This window comes from Dunckerocampus dactyliophorus, chromosome 14 (genome assembly GCF_027744805.1).
Source record: "Dunckerocampus dactyliophorus isolate RoL2022-P2 chromosome 14, RoL_Ddac_1.1, whole genome shotgun sequence".
In the NCBI taxonomy this organism is placed as follows: domain Eukaryota; kingdom Metazoa; phylum Chordata; class Actinopteri; order Syngnathiformes; family Syngnathidae; genus Dunckerocampus; species Dunckerocampus dactyliophorus.
This window is the reverse complement of record NC_072832.1, coordinates 25,957,551-25,975,000: the sequence shown is the minus strand read 5'-3', so window position 1 is coordinate 25,975,000 and position 17,450 is coordinate 25,957,551. Positions and strand designations below refer to the sequence as shown.

Below are 17,450 nucleotides of genomic sequence, written 5' to 3'. Positions count from 1 at the left end.
CCCACACAGTCCGGGACTGAAGTTTGGAGTCCAGCCCAGATGGCGTCTGCCCTCCCAGAACCCAAAGCTTTCTCATGGGGCCCAGGGGAGCCGGGGAGACTCTGTAGACGGGTCAAAAAGGCTGGCGGACGGCACCTTTGGCCCACATACTTAGCTGTGATTAGCAGCCATTTGGAGCCAGTTGCACTTTTCCTCTGTGTGTTCTTCTTGTGTTATGTAAGCGTCCTGATTGATCACATGATCCTTTGCACTTTTTCACATTTACCACGGGATGGAACACTGTGGCATTTGCTTCATGTTCTTTTTGCAAGAGGTCAGAACTCAGCAAACATTGTGAAGGCGTACATCATGCAGCTTTCACTGCCTTCAATATAAAAGCATAGTACAGTAGATCCACCAACAAAGGGCAAAAACTTGCAGATAATTCATATGTCAATTCATAATTCATTTTGTCACACGGCTCGCTCCTCCCCATCCTAACCTTCCTGCTAGCTCGACGTTGACATTCTCCTCTGATTTTGGATCAACATTCGCAATAAAAATGAGTGTTGTAATGATTAGATTCAATTCAGCTCCAGAACCCTCCCGTTCTCTCTTCAATTGCCATTGAGTAAATAGATGATGGATGAACACATGGAACAGGAGTCACGATGTAGCCTTTAGCCTGGTGCTAAAGGCTAGCAGGCTAGAGAAGGTTTTTCTCCAAGCTGAGTCTACATAATCCACCCTCCTTATGACTTACTGTGTTCATGCAGTATATGAACTTGTGTTCACCTCACTGCAAGTTTTGAGGCCGGATTGACTGTGGAAGCTAATGCTAACGTCATCAAACAAACTTTGGTGCATTCAATGACTGACAAAATGCGAAATCTCAGTGCTTGACAAAAGAATACTGTCAGTGAAGCATAAAAACATCAACGCACAAATTGTGGCCTTGCCAACAGTGGTCCATGTGTGCTGTACATTTGATACATATTTATTCATTATTATTATGAATGAGATGTGTTCTTTCTGGAAAAAACACTTTTGACCAAAAATCGGCAAATTTGTGGGGGCCGTGAATGCAGAATCCTGAATTGGTGGGGATGGACTGGATAACAAATTTTACTACCTAAAAGAAAATCTGCAACACAGACAAGGTTTTGTTACAAAACAGTCTGATGCTAATGATGCTAGGCTGATGATGCTTGGCTAGCCTAATGATACTAGGCTAGGCTGATGATGCTAGGCTGGGCTAATGGTGCTTGGGTAGGCCAATAATGCTAAGCTAGGATGATGCTAGGCTAGGCTAATGATCCTAGAAATCATCACTCAATGATCTTAGACACAATTTATTTTCACTTTTATAACACCTTGACTTGAAATATGTTTTTCAAATTGTGTGTGTGTGTGTGTGTTTGTTTTTGTGAATTATGAGGACATTTGACAAGAATACACGCAACACTATGAGGACATTTTGAATTATGAGGACAGGGTCGGTGTCCTCATAATTCCGACAACGTAGAAGTGCTTCTATTGGTCTAGCAAGCTGAAAACCGAAGTTTCTCGAAAAGTCCCTATAATACACATTTACCAGAGTTTGTGTAAAACCTGTGTATCGCCACAGCGTCCCGGGTGGCAACTCCTGGTATTGCACCCCCTAATTAATAATTCACACTTGTGTAAATTTCAAAGCTTCTGATTGGCTGCCGGGCGGAAGGTCCACATAATTACGGATTGTGACAGAAAAACTGTGTATGAACTTTTTCCTGATTGGCTGACTGGTAGAGGGTCCCCATAATGTAGGATTTTGTCAATTGTGTATCCCAACACCTCTGAGGTGACTGCTAATCAGCCAATGAGCTTCATTGCTGCAGACCCAAGCTTCCTGGCTTCATGCTGCCGAGTGAACACGTTGCCATTTAATTGCCTACAGGACTGGAGACACGAGGTAAGACTGAAAGCACGCTGCTGTGTTTCAAGTCCAGAAAGTTTTCACTCCTGCTAAGGAGAACACTGTATGTCAAAAGCATGTAAGTCAGCTAGCACTACCTTAACATGCTAACAGGTTAATTTATGTTAGCATTACATGCTAATGCTAGCCTAGTTTAAAGAGCTAGTAGGTTATTTAAAAAGCACATGTCAGCATATGTCTACTAGTTTTTAAGTTTTCATTTACTCTTTGAAACAAGCATTACCTGCCAGAATAAGAAGATATTGTGCCTTGTGTTTTTTTTTAACCTGCTAAATTAAGTTTTAATACAAACTAACACATGAAGTGGTATCTATTAAAACAGAATGTAGGTGACGATGCATGCACCTGATGCAACTTTCAGATGGCCTTAGTTTAGTTTAGTTTAGATTAGTTAAACAGAAACAGCAAGTGAAAAGTTGATGTTTTTATCTTGATCCTTGACTTAAGGGTGAACAGTGTACAGACTATAAGTTAACCCTTACTAATTAACATATGACAAAAAGTCTGTTGTAAAATGTTTGGTATCAGTTAAAGTAAAACTGACATACTTAAGTTCTTAATTATTCATTTATTTATCAAAGGCATCATCTTTATATGAGAATCGAAAGTGAGGCAATGAGGCCGCAGAGAGTGAAGATAAAACCTAAAGAAGAGGCAGCATATTTTTCATCCTTGGGAAAGGATAAGGATGGATTTGATGTGCAATTCATAAATTCATTCAAAGGTGAGTTACACGGGTGTTAAAGATGATTTGGCACAAGTTAAATCTTGTGTTATTCTCAAAACTTTGACCCATTGTCGTTTTTTTGTTTGTTTTTTAGGTCGAGGAGTATTCAGCAAGCGCCACTTTCAGAAAGGAGAGTTCCTTATCGAATATCGAGGGCAAGTCATATGCAAAGAGGAACATGAAAGCAGGCTACGACTATACCATGATGCCCTCAAGGTTTTCATGTTTGAATTTCGTTACAATGGAAAGCATTTGTGGTATGTATATTGTCACACATACTGTAACTTGCAGTATGTTGTTTTACACAGAAAAACTCTCTGCTTCACAAAAATAACAATAACACAGAGTTATTCATTCTGTCATAGCGAGTTTTATATTTTTTGTGATTTCAGTATTGATGCTGCTCAAGAGGATGACTCCCTAGGGAGACTTGTAAATGATGATCATGTCAGCCCAAACAGCAAAATGAAGAAAATCACTGTCGATAGACAGCCTCATCTCTGTCTGTTTGCAACAAAGGACATCAAGCCAGATGAAGAGATAACCTACAACTACGGAGACTCTGACTGGCCATGGAGGTTAAAGGTACAAATGGAATTAACACATTCCTGTGTGAGTCTACTATAATTTTACAGTATAGTATGCAAAGAAAAATCAAGTGTGCCATGTCATTTTGTAATATTGAATATTTTTTTGTCCAGTCATTGTATTCTGTGCTTTTGCACTGTGAGGTGTATTATGGAAATATAAAAATATCAGATTAAGAATGCCAGGTACAAATGCTATTTGCCATCAGTAAAGGCATGTTTTTCTTTGGCATGATCTGAAAGTTTACCTCATACATAACTATAAAATGAATATTGTATATCAATACTTTTGTTGAATTTCTATTCCTTCTAGTAATAGCATAGTGAACTATTTGACAATTTTATCAATCAGGTACCAGTACATTTAGTCAAGCTAATTGCTTCCTTGCATTATTTTCAGTGTCCCACAGCAAAGGAGCAGATTTGCTCAGGGGATTTGGTCAGCCATGGAAAAAGAACTGCAACAGACAAGGTAAATGTTGCTGATGGTACAAGGTTTTACAGTAAGAGAGATCCTTGGGGACGCTAGATGAGTCCAACACTTTGTAGAGTTACTAATGTTGTATCCAACCATTGAATTAAACTAAAAATGTACTGAAGTCACACCACTTTATCCTGGATATATATTGGTTTTCTTTGCTCACTCTATATAAGACTTATGAAAAATGCATTATTTCATTTTAAAAAACTATATCGTCTAAATCATTAATCATATGTTTTTTGACAAGATTACAACTGAGAGAGATCCACAACCTACTGTTGTGACCATGACATCTGACTCCTTCACAGATGATAAAGACATGACTTGGATTATATTGAGCTTGTGCTGTTCAAAATGAGTATTTGATGAGATTGTATCCCTTATTCTTCAGGAGAACAGAACTGAGGCAGATCCACAACCTGCTGCTGTGGCCATGACATCTGACTGCTTGACTGATGATAAACAGGTGACTTACTCTATATTCTAAATATTGATCGGTGTTGATAAAACATTGTCGGCTGGATGTATGTCAATAATGACACATACATACTTTGCTCAATGTGTCTGTCCTTTTCAAGTTTACACATACTGAGGACTCTTTATGGATACTGCTAAGAGTTTAATTGCTCTATATCCTAGCATCTATTTTCACACTCACTGTTACCACTGCACCATATTACAGTCATCAATATGACTTGACATTTTTTTAGTACATACATGTGTCTTGAACTCTGATATTAGCAGGTACTATCTATCTGTTGTTCTAAAATGATATAAAGCTTTTGTTGTTTTTCTGTCACAAGGTTTCAGCTGCAACAGATCATTACCATGCAGAGGAGGCCATGACATGTGCTTCCCCCAATGAAAACACTGAACAGGTGAATCCATTTCCACTGATTTTAGCTATAAACAGGTTTTCTCTCACAGATTACCTGGGTGTTGAGGTCAGATTTTTACATCAAACTAAATGGCTTAGATCACACGTGTCAAACTCGTGCCCTGGACGGCCGAGACGCTGCAGGTTTTCTCTCCAACCAGTTTCTTCAGCAGGTGATTTAATTGATGAGCTCCTTCCCTCCAACTGAAGGTGTTGATCATTAAAATCACCTGCTTTAGTGACTGGCTGGAAAGAAAACCTGCAGTGTCTCGGCCCTCCAAGGCACGAGTTTGACACCCCTGGCTTAGATGAATGGGTGCTGGAGACAAAACATATTTTGAACATTATCCCTCTTATGGTAACTCACTACATATAGCAGGTGCTATTGTTGTTCATAACTGATTATTGAATGAAATTGTATCCCTTATTCTTCAGGAGAACAGAACTGAGGCAGATCCACAACCTGCTGCTGTGGCCATGACATCTGACTGCTTGACTGATGATAAACAGGTGACTTACTCTATATTCTAAATGTTAACATAGGTCTGATTTTATGCAGTAACAAAACACTGTTGGCTGGTTGTCAATATACTGTAGAATATTGCACACACAGGCCTAGTCAGGTGGAGACATACTAAGGACTGTATATTTAGACAATATTAACAGTAATATTACTGCAATGGGTTTTTAATGCTAAGTGTTACACATACACAGTCCTCAGTGTGTCAGTCCTGTCAGGTGTAGACGTAACGAGGTCTGTGTGTTTGGGCCCTATACATGGTAATACTGTATTATTGAGATGAGGTTCCGACATAAATGCTACTACACATACACAGTCCTCAGTGTGTCAGTCCTGGTCAGGTGTAGACATAACGAGGACTGTGTGTTTGGGCCCTATACACCATAATACTGTACTTAATTACTGAGATGAGTTTCCGATGTGAAATGTTACACATACAGTCCTCAGTGTGTCAGTCCTGGTCAGGTGTAGACATAACGAGGACTGTGTGTTTGGGCCCTATACACCATAATACTGTATTACTGAGATGAGTTTCCGATGTGAAATGCTACACATACAGTCCTCAGTGTGTCAGTCCTGGTCAGGTGTAGACATAATGAGGACTGTGTGTTTGGGCCCTATACACCATAATACTGTATTACTGAGATGAGTTTCCGATGTGAAATGCTACACATACAGTCCTCGGTGTGTCTGTCCTGGTCAGGTGTAGACATGAACTCTGATATTAGCAGGTACTGCCTGTTGTTCTAAATGATATAAAGCTTTTGTTGTTTTTCTGTCACAAGGTTTCAGCTGCAACAGATCATTACCATGCAGAGGAGGCCATGACATGTGCTTCCCCCAATGAAAATACTGAACAGGTGAATCCATTTCCACTGATTTTAGCTATAAACAGGTTTTCTCTCTCAGATTACCTGGGAGTTGAGGTTAGATTTCTACATCAAACCAAAGTGCCCGGATGAATGAGCGCCTGAGACAGAAATATTTGTCATCTGTGACACACAACTTTACTCTCCAAGCCATTTCCAAGCCAGTTCTGTAATTTAAAAAGTTTTAACTTGCAGAATGCAGTGTTGCTTAAGTAGTTTTTTACAGAAATCGTAGAAAAATGCCATATCATACTCACTAGCAGCTTATCCTCTAGGTCAGTGGCGTCAAACTCACTTTCACCTTGGCCATTTGGACCATTATGGTTATTCTCAGAGGGCCATTTTTTTATTTTATTGTAAAAATTATTTTGTATTACAATTTTTACTTCAATATATTTATATTAATTGAAAACAAAATTAAATTACAGCATAGCGTACATATAAAAATGCAATACTATAAATATAATTTTACAATACTATAAAAGTAAAATAATGAAAAATATTGCTTAAAAAGTAGATAAAATCATTAACTAAATTACAATGTATGTAGAAATATATATATATATATATATATTAATATTAACATAAGTGTCCTTTTGACATGCATTATTTCAAGGTTTTCACGGGCCACATAAAATGATATAGCGGGCCAAATCCGGCCCCTGGGCCTTGAGTTTCACACCTGTGCTCTAGGTGGTTGTGGTGGGGGGGGGCATTTCCCAGCTAACATTAGCTCTTTATGTTGGAAAGGTAGGCTTCTTCTGCTTGTACTGCATTATGCTATCCTCTACAAAAGTTGTTACCAGCAGAGGTAGTCAATGTGGTAAAACGTTTTTTTTATTTTAGGTAGAGTTTGCTACATCTGCTACATCATCAGCACTAGTATGTTTTAGAGGATACTAAAAAATAAGAATTTATTCCTGACAAATAATTTAAATTTTAATTTGTGATGGCCAGTGAATAGATTTAATTCATGCAATTGTATTTAAGTTTTCATTGGTCAGTGCTAACACAATATATCTCATCTATTTTTATCAGTCAGATTGTAAAGGTTGTACTTATTTGTGATGCAATTTTAAAGTCACTGTTTTTGCTGTTGTTGGGTTTAACAGGGCTGTAAGCATGACTTGGTGTCCTCGGTAGTACCAAGCTTGGAAAAATGTTCCCTGTGTACTGGACCCTTTTCGGCCTTGAAATGGATTGGCGTGAGATGTAAAGGTAAGTATTGTGTCTTCATGAGGAAGATGTGCATGTATCTATTAATAAACCACAATTATTACTGCAATTGTCCAGTGGCGGAGCCAGAAATTTTTCATTGGGGTGGCCAAGGTGAGACCATTACTCTCATAGGGGTGGCACGCACTGATTGATACTTGAAATGTCTAGATGACATTCATTATTGTTGTTGTTGGAAAATTATTTCTTAATTATTAGAATTATTATGATATTTATTCATTGTTAGAATTTTTGCTTTTTTGACTTTTTCCTTCCTTAGTGTTACCAACTCTTAACAATCAATATGCAAATTAATAATCTGGTTATTTTCATGTCCTTAAGGAACAAAAGAAATTGGATTTAAAGTACTTACATGCATAATTAAATGGAAGTATTTCCACAGTGCAACATTTACTTCAGTAATGGCATTAACACATTCGTGAGACAATTTCACAGGAACCCACCAAAGTCATCATGGAAAACATACCTACCGCTTGCACTTCATGCAAGACGCACTTTTATTGACGGGCATATAGCACTCTCTTGTTTCCCATGTAAAATTGTGTGCTGCAGTGAAATGCGTCCCAGTGGAAAAGACCTAATGTTCCGCACCACGGAGCCGCGTTTGTCAAAATTGTCCTGCAGCAGTCGGGGGGGGCCACTGGGGTGGCCGGCAAGTGGCCAATGTTGGCCCTGGCCACCCCCTAGCTCCGCCACTGCAACTGTCTGAAAAGACTACCGTTCTACAGCTGCTTGACTATAGATAAAAGGAAAATTTGTATGGACAACATATTAAGCAATATTTGGAGAGGGCAACAAGAGCATTGTAAAAGCCACAGTATATGCACAGACGGAAATCTGTCTATATTATCTGTTTTAGTTTGCTGCGGCTTCTGGCACAAATCCTGCTATGTCAAGGGGATGAACACTGACTCTAAATGCCGACCATTTGTAAGTGTATTTAAGAAATTGTATTGTTTAACTGTGTACTTAAAGGTCAGTAGAGTGATCTCTTCTTCTCTTCCCCCCCCCCCCCCCCCCCCCCCCCCCCCCCCCAGGATCAAGTTACTGAAGGAACTAGTTCAAGTTTCAGTGAAGAGATATCAGAGGAGGACTATGTACCTGACTCTTACAGTGACTCAGACAATTCAGGAGAAATTTTAATAGGGCCTTCAAAATATTTTCAAGAAGTGCCTGATAATGAAGTGTTCTGCACTGAGCCTCCCTCTGAAATTCTGGCGAAAACACCTTGCCAAGAGCAGCTCTTAGATGAAGTCACGTTACCTGACATTAAAGAAGCAGACAGTACCATGCATCTTGAGAAGAATTGTGGCGACCCCAAGCAACCCTCAGAGGTCGTTCAGCCTGAAGTTCAGAAAGACACTGTTGAAGATCAATTTGAGACCACGGACAAAACTGGAGAAGATCAGTATGTACAGTCTTCAGGCGTATCCTCTTCTGGAAGTAAGATCAATTATTGCTACATTTGTGGCAAAGCACAGTCAAAAATTACTCGCCACTTGAAAACCCATGAGAAGACAAATGTGGATGTTGCTCAAGTTTTAGCACTCCCAAAATACTCCAAAGAACGACAAAGACGGCTGAACATACTACGGAACAAAGGAAATCATAAACATAATACAGAAGTTTTAACAAGTGGGACTGGAGTGCTGAAAATGAAACGCAAACCCAAGAATAAGCATGATGTTAAACAGTATGTGCATTGCATGTATTGCCATGCTTTGTATCTTCGGAGGCATCTGTGGCGACATCTTCAAAAATGCCTCTCAAAACCAGGAGAAACCAACAAAGGGCAAGGAAGAACTAGGGTCCTTTCCTTGGCCACAATGTCAGAGTCAGCCCTACCTCAACAGATATCCCAAGGTGTTTGGAAACTGTTAACTACTATGAAAGATGATGAAATTTCTGCTGCTGTGCGAGGTGACTTCTGCATTCTTCAGCTGGCGCAGTCATTTTTCAACAAACATGGTCACGATCCCACCAAATATGAATATATTCGGCAGAAGCTTCGTGAAGTTGGAAGACTTCTACTAATACTGTGTAAAGAATTTTCCATATATAATCTTGAGGATGCCATAAGACCTGCAAATTTCCATTCGGTTATCCAAGCAGTCAAGACGGTGTCTGGGTTTGATGATGAAAAGCACTGCTACAAAACGCCAAGCCTCGCACTGAAGTTGGGTCACTCATTGCAAAAGATCAGTGACATCATCCACTGCAGAGCTTTAATGACAGGAGACAGTGAGCTGAAAAAGTCAACCCAGACTTTCAAAAAGCTTTACACCTCAAAGTGGTCTGAACTTGTCTCTCATACTGCTTTGACCACCTTGAATGAGGCACACTTTAACAAGCCATCCACCCTGCCTTTTACTGAAGATGTGCAATGTCTTCACCAGCATCTTGAAAAGACAACAGATTTGGCATCTGAGAACCTGGGAAAAACGCCTTCACCACAAGTTTATGGTGAACTTTGCAGAGCAACTTTGGCAAAGATAATACTATTCAACCGAAGACGTGGAGGGGAAGTTGCAAAAATGCAATTAAACAGCTTCCTTGGGAGGGACACGACGCCTTTACATAAGGATGTTGCTGTTGGCCTCACAAAGTTTGAACAAAAACTCTGTGAACATTTCAGCCGGGTGGAAATTAGGGGTAAAAGAGGACGAAAAGTTGCTGTGTTGCTTTCACCAGATGTGGTTGATTCATTGACACTTCTTTTCAACAAAAGGAAAGAATGTGGAGTTCCAGAGGAGAACAATTTTTTGTTTGCAAGGCCCCACTGTTTAACTCCTTACAGAGGACAGGACTGTTTAAGGACTTATGCAAATGAGTGTGGTGCTCAGAACCCAGAACTCCTCAGGTCAACACAGTTACGCAAACATGTTGCAACGTTGTCCCAGGTCCTGAACCTCAAAAACCACGAACTGGACCAAGTTGCAGACTTCCTCGGCCATGATATTCGTGTCCACAGAGAATACTACAGGCTTCCAGAGGCTACAACACAGCTGGCCAAAATATCCAAACTACTGCTTGCCATGGAGAAAGGGTCCATCACAAACCTTCAGGGAAAAACTCTTGAAGAGATTGAGATAGAAGGTATTGTTCAAGGTTTAGGATAGATTAATATTTCATACATTTTGTAGGCAAGCATTCTTTGACGATATTTAGCAAAGCATCACTTGTCTACAGACTATTTAGTGACTTCATGATGTAAACAAGTTAATGTTAAAAAGTACCGCAATTGATCTTTTGTTTGTTTTTCAGATAATCTTGACTTCACTGCTTCTGAAGCAAGTGAAGAAAGTGAAGCTGAGGAAGATGATCAGCCCTCATATCCACAAACAGACATGGGTAAGTGCAGCAAATAAATTGCAAAATTTACAGACGTTAGCCAAAAAAATAATCTTTGTATTTGGAGATTTCAACATTGACCTTCTAAATTCAAATAATCAAAACAGAATAGATAACTTTATAGATACAATGAACAGGATTACAGATCACTGCAACATTAATTGATAATATATTCACTGATTTCGATAACAAAACGACGAGTGGACTCTTAATGATTTTACTGACCATCTTCCAGTGTTTACGATTTATAATAAACTATAAAAAGAGAAGGACGATATCAGGACATTCAAAAGATCACATACAGAGGAAAGTATTAGTGCCTTTTGGAAAAGCAAAGATGGGAGTGCGTATATAGCGAGAATGTCAACGAAGCATATTAAAACTTTATATTTATATGAAGTGCTATAACAGACATTGTCCACTGAGAGAAGTATCTAATAAGCAAAGGAGGAGAAATCAGCCATGGATGACCAAGACTACTAAATGCCTGTAAGAAGAAAAATACACGATATAGGAGATTTATCATTCAAAACACTAAAGAAGCAGGAAAAATATATAAAACATACAAAAATAAGTTAACAAATATTTTAAGAGCGTGTAGGAAAGAATATTATAGTCTATTATTAAACAAGAACAAAAACACTAGAGCAACATGGGGCATTCTAAACAGTATTATACGGAACGGTGCCAAGAAAGCAGACTACCCTCTTTATTTCATCAACGGAAATGACAAATATGACAATATGAATCAGGTTGTTGAAAAGTTCCACAATTACTTTGTAAATATTTGACCGGAACTGGAAACAAAGATCCCAAATTACCCACTAGCAGAGGAAAGAAATGAGGTTATAGACAGGAATCCCACTTCCATGTTCCTCACTAACGTCACACAAAAGGAAATCATTGATATTGTTAATAAATTCAAAGCGAAAACAACCGATTGCAACGGAATAGAAATGGAAACGATAAAAAGGGTTATAAATGAGATTGCACAACCGCAAACGTACCTCAGTAACCTATCATTCCAGACAGGTAAATTCCCAAACAATATGAAAATAGCTAAAGTAGTTCCAGTCTTTAAAAATGGAAACAAACATCAATTTATAAACTACCGACCAGTGTCCTTATTGCCACAATTTTCCCAAATCATTGAAAAACTATTTAATAACAGGTTGGACAATTTTTTATAAATAAAAATGAGTTACTCGCGGACAGTCAATACGAATACAGAAGTAACATTTCAACTTCCATGGCACTGATTGAAATTACAGAGGAAATTACCAATGCTATAGATCACAGAAAGTATTTATGGATTTAACAAAAGCCTTGGACACAATTAATCATGATATTCTAATCACTAAACTAGAAAGGTATGGAATCAGAGGGTTAGTCTTGAACTGGGTTAAAAGCTTCTTCGCCGACAGGAGGCAATATGTGAAGCTAGGAGAATATACATCCGAGGAATTAAACATATCATGCGGCATACCCCAGGGGTCAATCCTAGGACCAAAACTATTCAATCTGTATATACTGCTAAAAAAAAATTAGAGGAACACTTGGAAAACACATCAGATCTAAACTGGGGGAAAAATGATGTTGAATATGTTTCCTGATAATAAGTGGGTGATGTATTAGTAACAAAATGATGCCACATAATTTGATAGAAATGAAAATGATCACCCTATAGAGGGGGGAAATCAAAGACACCCCGAAAATGAAAGTGGAAAAAATGATGCAGCACACTGGTCCATTTTGCCAAAATGGCATTGTAGCAACTCAAAATGATTGTCAGTAGTTTGTGTGGCCCCCACGTGCTTGTACGCATGCCTGCCAACGTGGGGGCATGCTCCTAATGAGACTACGGATGGTGTCCTGGGGGATCTCCTCCCAGATCTGGACCAGGGCATCACTGCTCTACCTGGACGCATGGAGGAGATTCCAGGAGACAGGTAGTTACTCCAGGAAAGCTGGACAGGGCCATAGAAGGTCCCTCAACCCTCAGCAGGATCGGTATCTGCTCCTTTGTGCAAGGAGGAACAGGATGAGCACTGCCAGAGCCCTACAAAATGACCTCCAGCAGGCCACTGGTGTGAATGTTTCTGACCAAACAATCAGAAACAGGCTCCATGAGGGTGGCCTGACGTCCTGTAGTGGGCCCTGTGCTCACTGCCCAGCACCGTAGAGCTCGACTGGCATTTGCCATAGACCACCAGAATTGGCAACTACACCACTGGTGCCCTGTGCTCTTCACTGATGAGAGCAAGTTCAACCTGAGCACATGCGACAGACGTGAAAGGGTCTGGAGATGCCGTGGAGAACGTTATGCTGCCTGCAACAACATTCAGCATGACCGCTTTGGTGGTGGGTCAGTGATGGTCTGGGGAGGCATATACTGTATACTAGGTTGGCAGCAGACACAAATACAGTATGTACTGACGTGCTGCTGATGCAACTTTAAATAGCTTTTTTTCCTTACCGTCTTTGTACCGTCTGTACTGTGCATTTGAATGAACACTAGCCTGCATAAAGTACATGGCCCCTATTAAACCGTGATGTACACTTTACAGGACAGGAGAGAGCCTTGCAACCTGTTGACAAACCTGCAGCTGCCTCAGATGGTATGATCCTATCAGTACACCAGCATGGACATTAATCGTTTCATACATTGTAAGTACAATCAATCAATGTTGAGTTATTTTTAAATCGGTGTTTCATATTCCAGACTTCACAGATTACTCTACCCTTGTAGGGACTTCTAGGGGTATGATCAGAGATATAACTTTCACCATCAAGAGATGTGCTGTTGGCACGTTAAAACATTTTGTAAAAAAAAATGACCTAAAGTGAACTATATTTTACAGGACAGGAGAGAGCCTTGCGACCTGTTGACAAACCTTCAGCTGCCGCAGATGGTATGATCCTCTCAGTCCAACAGCATGCACATTTCTGATCCACTGCTTGCAGGTCAGCCGTTCCTGCTGTTATGGTTTATTCTAACCATAAGTTTTTTTTAATATTCCATTCATAGGTGACTCTGCCCTTGAAGGGACATCTAAAGGTGTTGTTTACAATTTTTTTTTAAAAGCAATAAGGAAGTATCAGTAGCATCACTTTTTAAAACTAAAATCAGTGTTCTGTTTTTATTCTATACTTTTATTTGATTGAATTGTCTTTGCACATAAATTGACCTTTTTTTTTTTTTTAAATTAAACTGCTCAAAAAAATTAGAGGAACACTTGGAAAACACATTAGATGTAGACTGGGGGGAAATGATGTTGAATATGTTTCCTGATAATAAGTGGGTGATGTATTAGTAACAAAATGATGCCACATCTTTTGATAGAAATGAAAATGATCACCCTATAGAGGGGGGGAAATCAAAGACACCCCAAAAATGAAAGTGAAAAAATGATGCAGCACACTGGTCCATTTTGCTAAAATGTCATTGTAGCAACTCAATGATTCTCAGTAGTTTGTGTGGCCCCCACGTGCTTGTACGCATGCCTGACAACGTGGGGGCATGCTCCTAATGAGACTACGGCTGGTGTCCTGGGGGATCTCCTCCCAGATCTGGACCAGGGCATCATTACGGTACCTGGACGCATGGAGGAGATTCCAGGAGACAGGTAGTTACTCCAGGAGAGCTGGACAGGGCCGTAGAAGGTCCTTCAACCCTCAGCAGGATCGGTATCTGCTCCTTTGTGTAAGGAGGAACAGGATGAGCACTGCCAAAGCCCTACAAAATGACCTCCAGCAGGCCACTGGTGTGAATGTTTCTGACCAAACAATCAGAAACAGGCTCCATGAGGGTGGCCTGAGGGCCCGATGTCCTGTAGTGGGCCCTGTGCTCACTGCCCAGCACCATAGAGCTCGATTGGCATTTGCCATAGACCACCAGAATTGGCAACTACACCACTGGTGCCCTGTGCTCTTCACTGATGAGAGCAAGTTCAACCTGAGCACATGCGACAGACGTGAAAGGGTCTGGAGATGCTGTGGAGAACGTTATGCTGCCTGCAACATCATTCAGCATGACCGGTTTGGTGGTGGGTCAGTGATGGTCTGGGGAGGCATATCCCTGGAAGGACGCACAGACCTCTACAGGTCAGATAACGGCACCCTGACTGCTATTAGGTATCGGGATGAAATCCTTGGACCCATTGTCAGAACCTACGCTGGTGCAGTGGGACCTGGGTTCCTCCTGGTCCACGACAATGCCCGACCTCATGTGGCTAGTGTATGCAGGTAGTTCCTGGAGGATGAAGGAATTGATACCATTGACTGGCCCCCACGTTCACCTGACCTAAACCCAATAGAACACCTCTGGGACATTATGTTTAGGTCCATCCGGCGCCGCCAGGTTGCTCCTCAGACTGTCCAGGAGCTCATGGATGCCCTGGTCCAGATCTGGGAGGAGATCCCCCGGGACACCATCCGTAGTCTCATGAGGAGCATGCCCCCACGTTGTCAGGCATGCGTACAAACACGTGGGGGCCACACAAACTACTGAGAATCATTTTGAGTTGCTACAATGACATTTTAGCAAAATGGACCAGTGTGCTGCATCATTTTTTCACTTTCATTTTTGGGGTGTCTTTGATTTCCCCCCTCTATAGGGTGATCATTTTCATTTCTATCAAATGATGTGGCATCATTTTGTTTCTAATACATCACCCACTTATTATCAGGAAACTTATTCAACATCATTTTTCCCCCAGTTTAGATCTGATGTGTTTTCCAAGTGTCCCTTTTAATATTTTTTTAGCAGTATATTTTTTATTGGAGTTTTGGCTTTATTGCCTATAAGTTACACAACAATGAAATATTAACATTAAGAATGTTATCAGTATTGACACTAATACTGTTTTGTTTGCTGTTTTTTAGAGGATAATAGGAAGAAAAAGGCCAACAGAAAAAAAACCCATCATGAACCAAGTGGTAAATTACACATACACAGAAGACGCAATTCAATAACCTCTGTACTCAAATGTGACAAGTAACATGGATGTAGAGGGTACTACCTGTATAAAGCAAGGTACTTTTGGTTTGCCCTGTCACACTTTTGCTTTTACTCTCTCAACCACATTGTCAGATAATTATTGTATAAATACTCATATTACGTTAAGTTGTTTTCAGATTCCTTTTTTTTTTTTTTTTATTGCTTTGATGTTGGACAGCAGGTTACTTGGCAATGCACTGAAGTTATAAACAAATTCTTAACAGGGGCACTGTCCTCTCAGATTTTAACTGGTGGAACATCATGTGCTAAAGTCAGTAGAACAAACTTAAATTCATGAATATACTTTTAGCAGATGAATTAAAAATGCCTCATGTTACTATACAGCAGCCTTGTGCCAGTTTTATCAGCAGTAAAGCAAATACAGAGGTAATTTGTGCTGCAAATATTCAAAGGCTTTTTAAGCCAACAGCAATTACAGAAATCTAATGTAAAACCATCAAATGTCCACTGCAATAATTCACAATTCTCTAAATGAAATTTATGACTCTAATATACAGTATGAGATCTTTGTGCCCTACATCTGAAAACACCTTCCACATAGTCACATGACAAATGGAAAGAAAATGAATTAACCAAGGCTTTCGGTTTTTGTTTACAATATAGTTTCTTTTTTTTAGTGGTTCCCAAAAATGCTGAAGTGGATGATCCTAGGAGGAAACAAAAACAGCCGTGGTCTCCAGCTGAGGTTGCAGCAGTGATGAGACACTTTAAAGATTACATCGAGAAGGGTAAACTAGCGACAATGATTCAGTGTCAGCAGTGCAAGACTGCTGAGAATCATGCTCTTGCCAATCGCACTGTTCAAAATATAAGAGACTTTGTAAGAAATCGTGGCATAACCCTGAAGAGGAAGAACCAGTAAGTGAACAGGCACAGTTTGATTTTGATAGTGTGTTTTGTTACATGTTAAAGTTAAGAGCTGGTCTCTGTTACGTTGTGACAAAACAACAAAAAAATAAAGTTGGTTGCTTGTAACTGTTTATGCCTGGTGTAATGTCTTTGTCTATCAGATATGTATTACTAGGTTTTACCTGAGGTGGCTAATGACATTTCATATTGAGTACGTCTTACAAACATGCCTAATTGCTCACCACAGATCAGGTATGTCTTTAAATTTCACAATAGTATTGTGTGTAGCTATTTGTCCTCATATACTGGGTGTGTCCTATTAATGCACATTACCTTCATTTTTGTGTTTGTGTGAATCCATGTTCCAGCAAGTCACATTTGACCCTCCAAGTCACATTAGTGTCAGTGTTTGTGTGTTGTGTGACAACTGTCCTTATAAATCAAGTTGGTTCTGATAATTCTCATTTTTGTCATGGGCGGGGTTTAGGCAGCTCATTAACTTTGTCCTTACAAGTCGGCATAGTGTCAGGTTGTTGTAACTTGAGCTGCTTTTTGTGTTTCTGGTTTTTGAAGTGAGATTTGCATAGTACAGCCCAAACCAGATTTTTTGATATATGCCACGCCTCTGGGAAACAAGCGGAAAGGGGTGCCACCCTAATACACCAAAAAACTTGTTTGGAGAGAAGTGTCCTCATAGTACTTATAAACCCGTATGTGTGTGTGTGTGTGTGTGTGTGTGCGTGCGTTCGCGTGTGTGTGTATGAAATGCCAGCATGTTGGCGCCACGGTGCGGGGATGTTATGTCTAGCTGCAGTAATGCTAGAAGCCGTCCAACGATGGACAGAGTTGTTTACTTCCTCTACAATCTTTTCTGCCATCTGTCTTTTCATCTGAACACTCATCTAAACATCTAAACATCTCAACATCTCAGACTGTCCTCAGCCAACCTCACGCCGGCATTTCTGTCCTCGCTGTCCTG

The 17,450-nt window shown here is 40.1% G+C and overlaps 2 protein-coding genes across 4 annotated transcripts in view; one reads left to right on the top strand and one right to left on the bottom strand.

Annotated features, from left to right (window-relative positions):
* epas1b (endothelial PAS domain protein 1b) overlaps positions 1–17,450 on the bottom strand; it is a 47,713-nt gene that overhangs the window by 13,407 nt on the left and 16,856 nt on the right. The window lies entirely within an intron of this gene.
* LOC129193635 (uncharacterized) lies at positions 1,385–17,326 on the top strand. 2 transcript variants are annotated; one of them, XM_054798015.1, is made up of 18 exons: positions 1,385–2,678; positions 2,776–2,938; positions 3,074–3,266; positions 3,669–3,740; positions 4,141–4,215; positions 4,553–4,627; positions 5,062–5,136; positions 5,932–6,006; positions 7,128–7,233; positions 8,111–8,181; positions 8,289–10,347; positions 10,516–10,602; positions 13,170–13,220; positions 13,325–13,363; positions 13,464–13,514; positions 13,631–13,660; positions 15,487–15,540; positions 16,240–17,326. In XM_054798015.1, the coding sequence occupies exons 1-18, from the start codon at positions 2,549–2,551 to the stop codon at positions 16,482–16,484; spliced, it is 3,651 nt and encodes a 1,216-aa protein (XP_054653990.1). In that variant the 5' UTR covers positions 1,385–2,548; the 3' UTR covers positions 16,485–17,326. The 2 variants fall into 2 exon arrangements, with proteins under 2 accessions (XP_054653990.1, XP_054653989.1); XM_054798014.1 differs by having other exon boundaries at positions 2,776–3,266.

What these genes read in the sequence shown, in the direction of transcription:
- LOC129193635 (XM_054798014.1), top strand. Translation starts at nt 2,549, where the DNA reads ATGAGAATCGAAAGTGAGGCAATGAGGCCGCAGAGAGTGAAGATAAAA. An exon ending in ACTGGCCATGGAGGTTAAAG is followed by an intron (nt 3,267 to 3,668) that starts GTACAAATGGAA and finishes CATTATTTTCAG; the next exon opens with TGTCCCACAGCAAAGGAGCA. An exon ending in ACTCTAAATGCCGACCATTT is followed by an intron (nt 8,182 to 8,288) that starts GTAAGTGTATTT and finishes CCCCCCCCCCAG; the next exon opens with GATCAAGTTACTGAAGGAAC.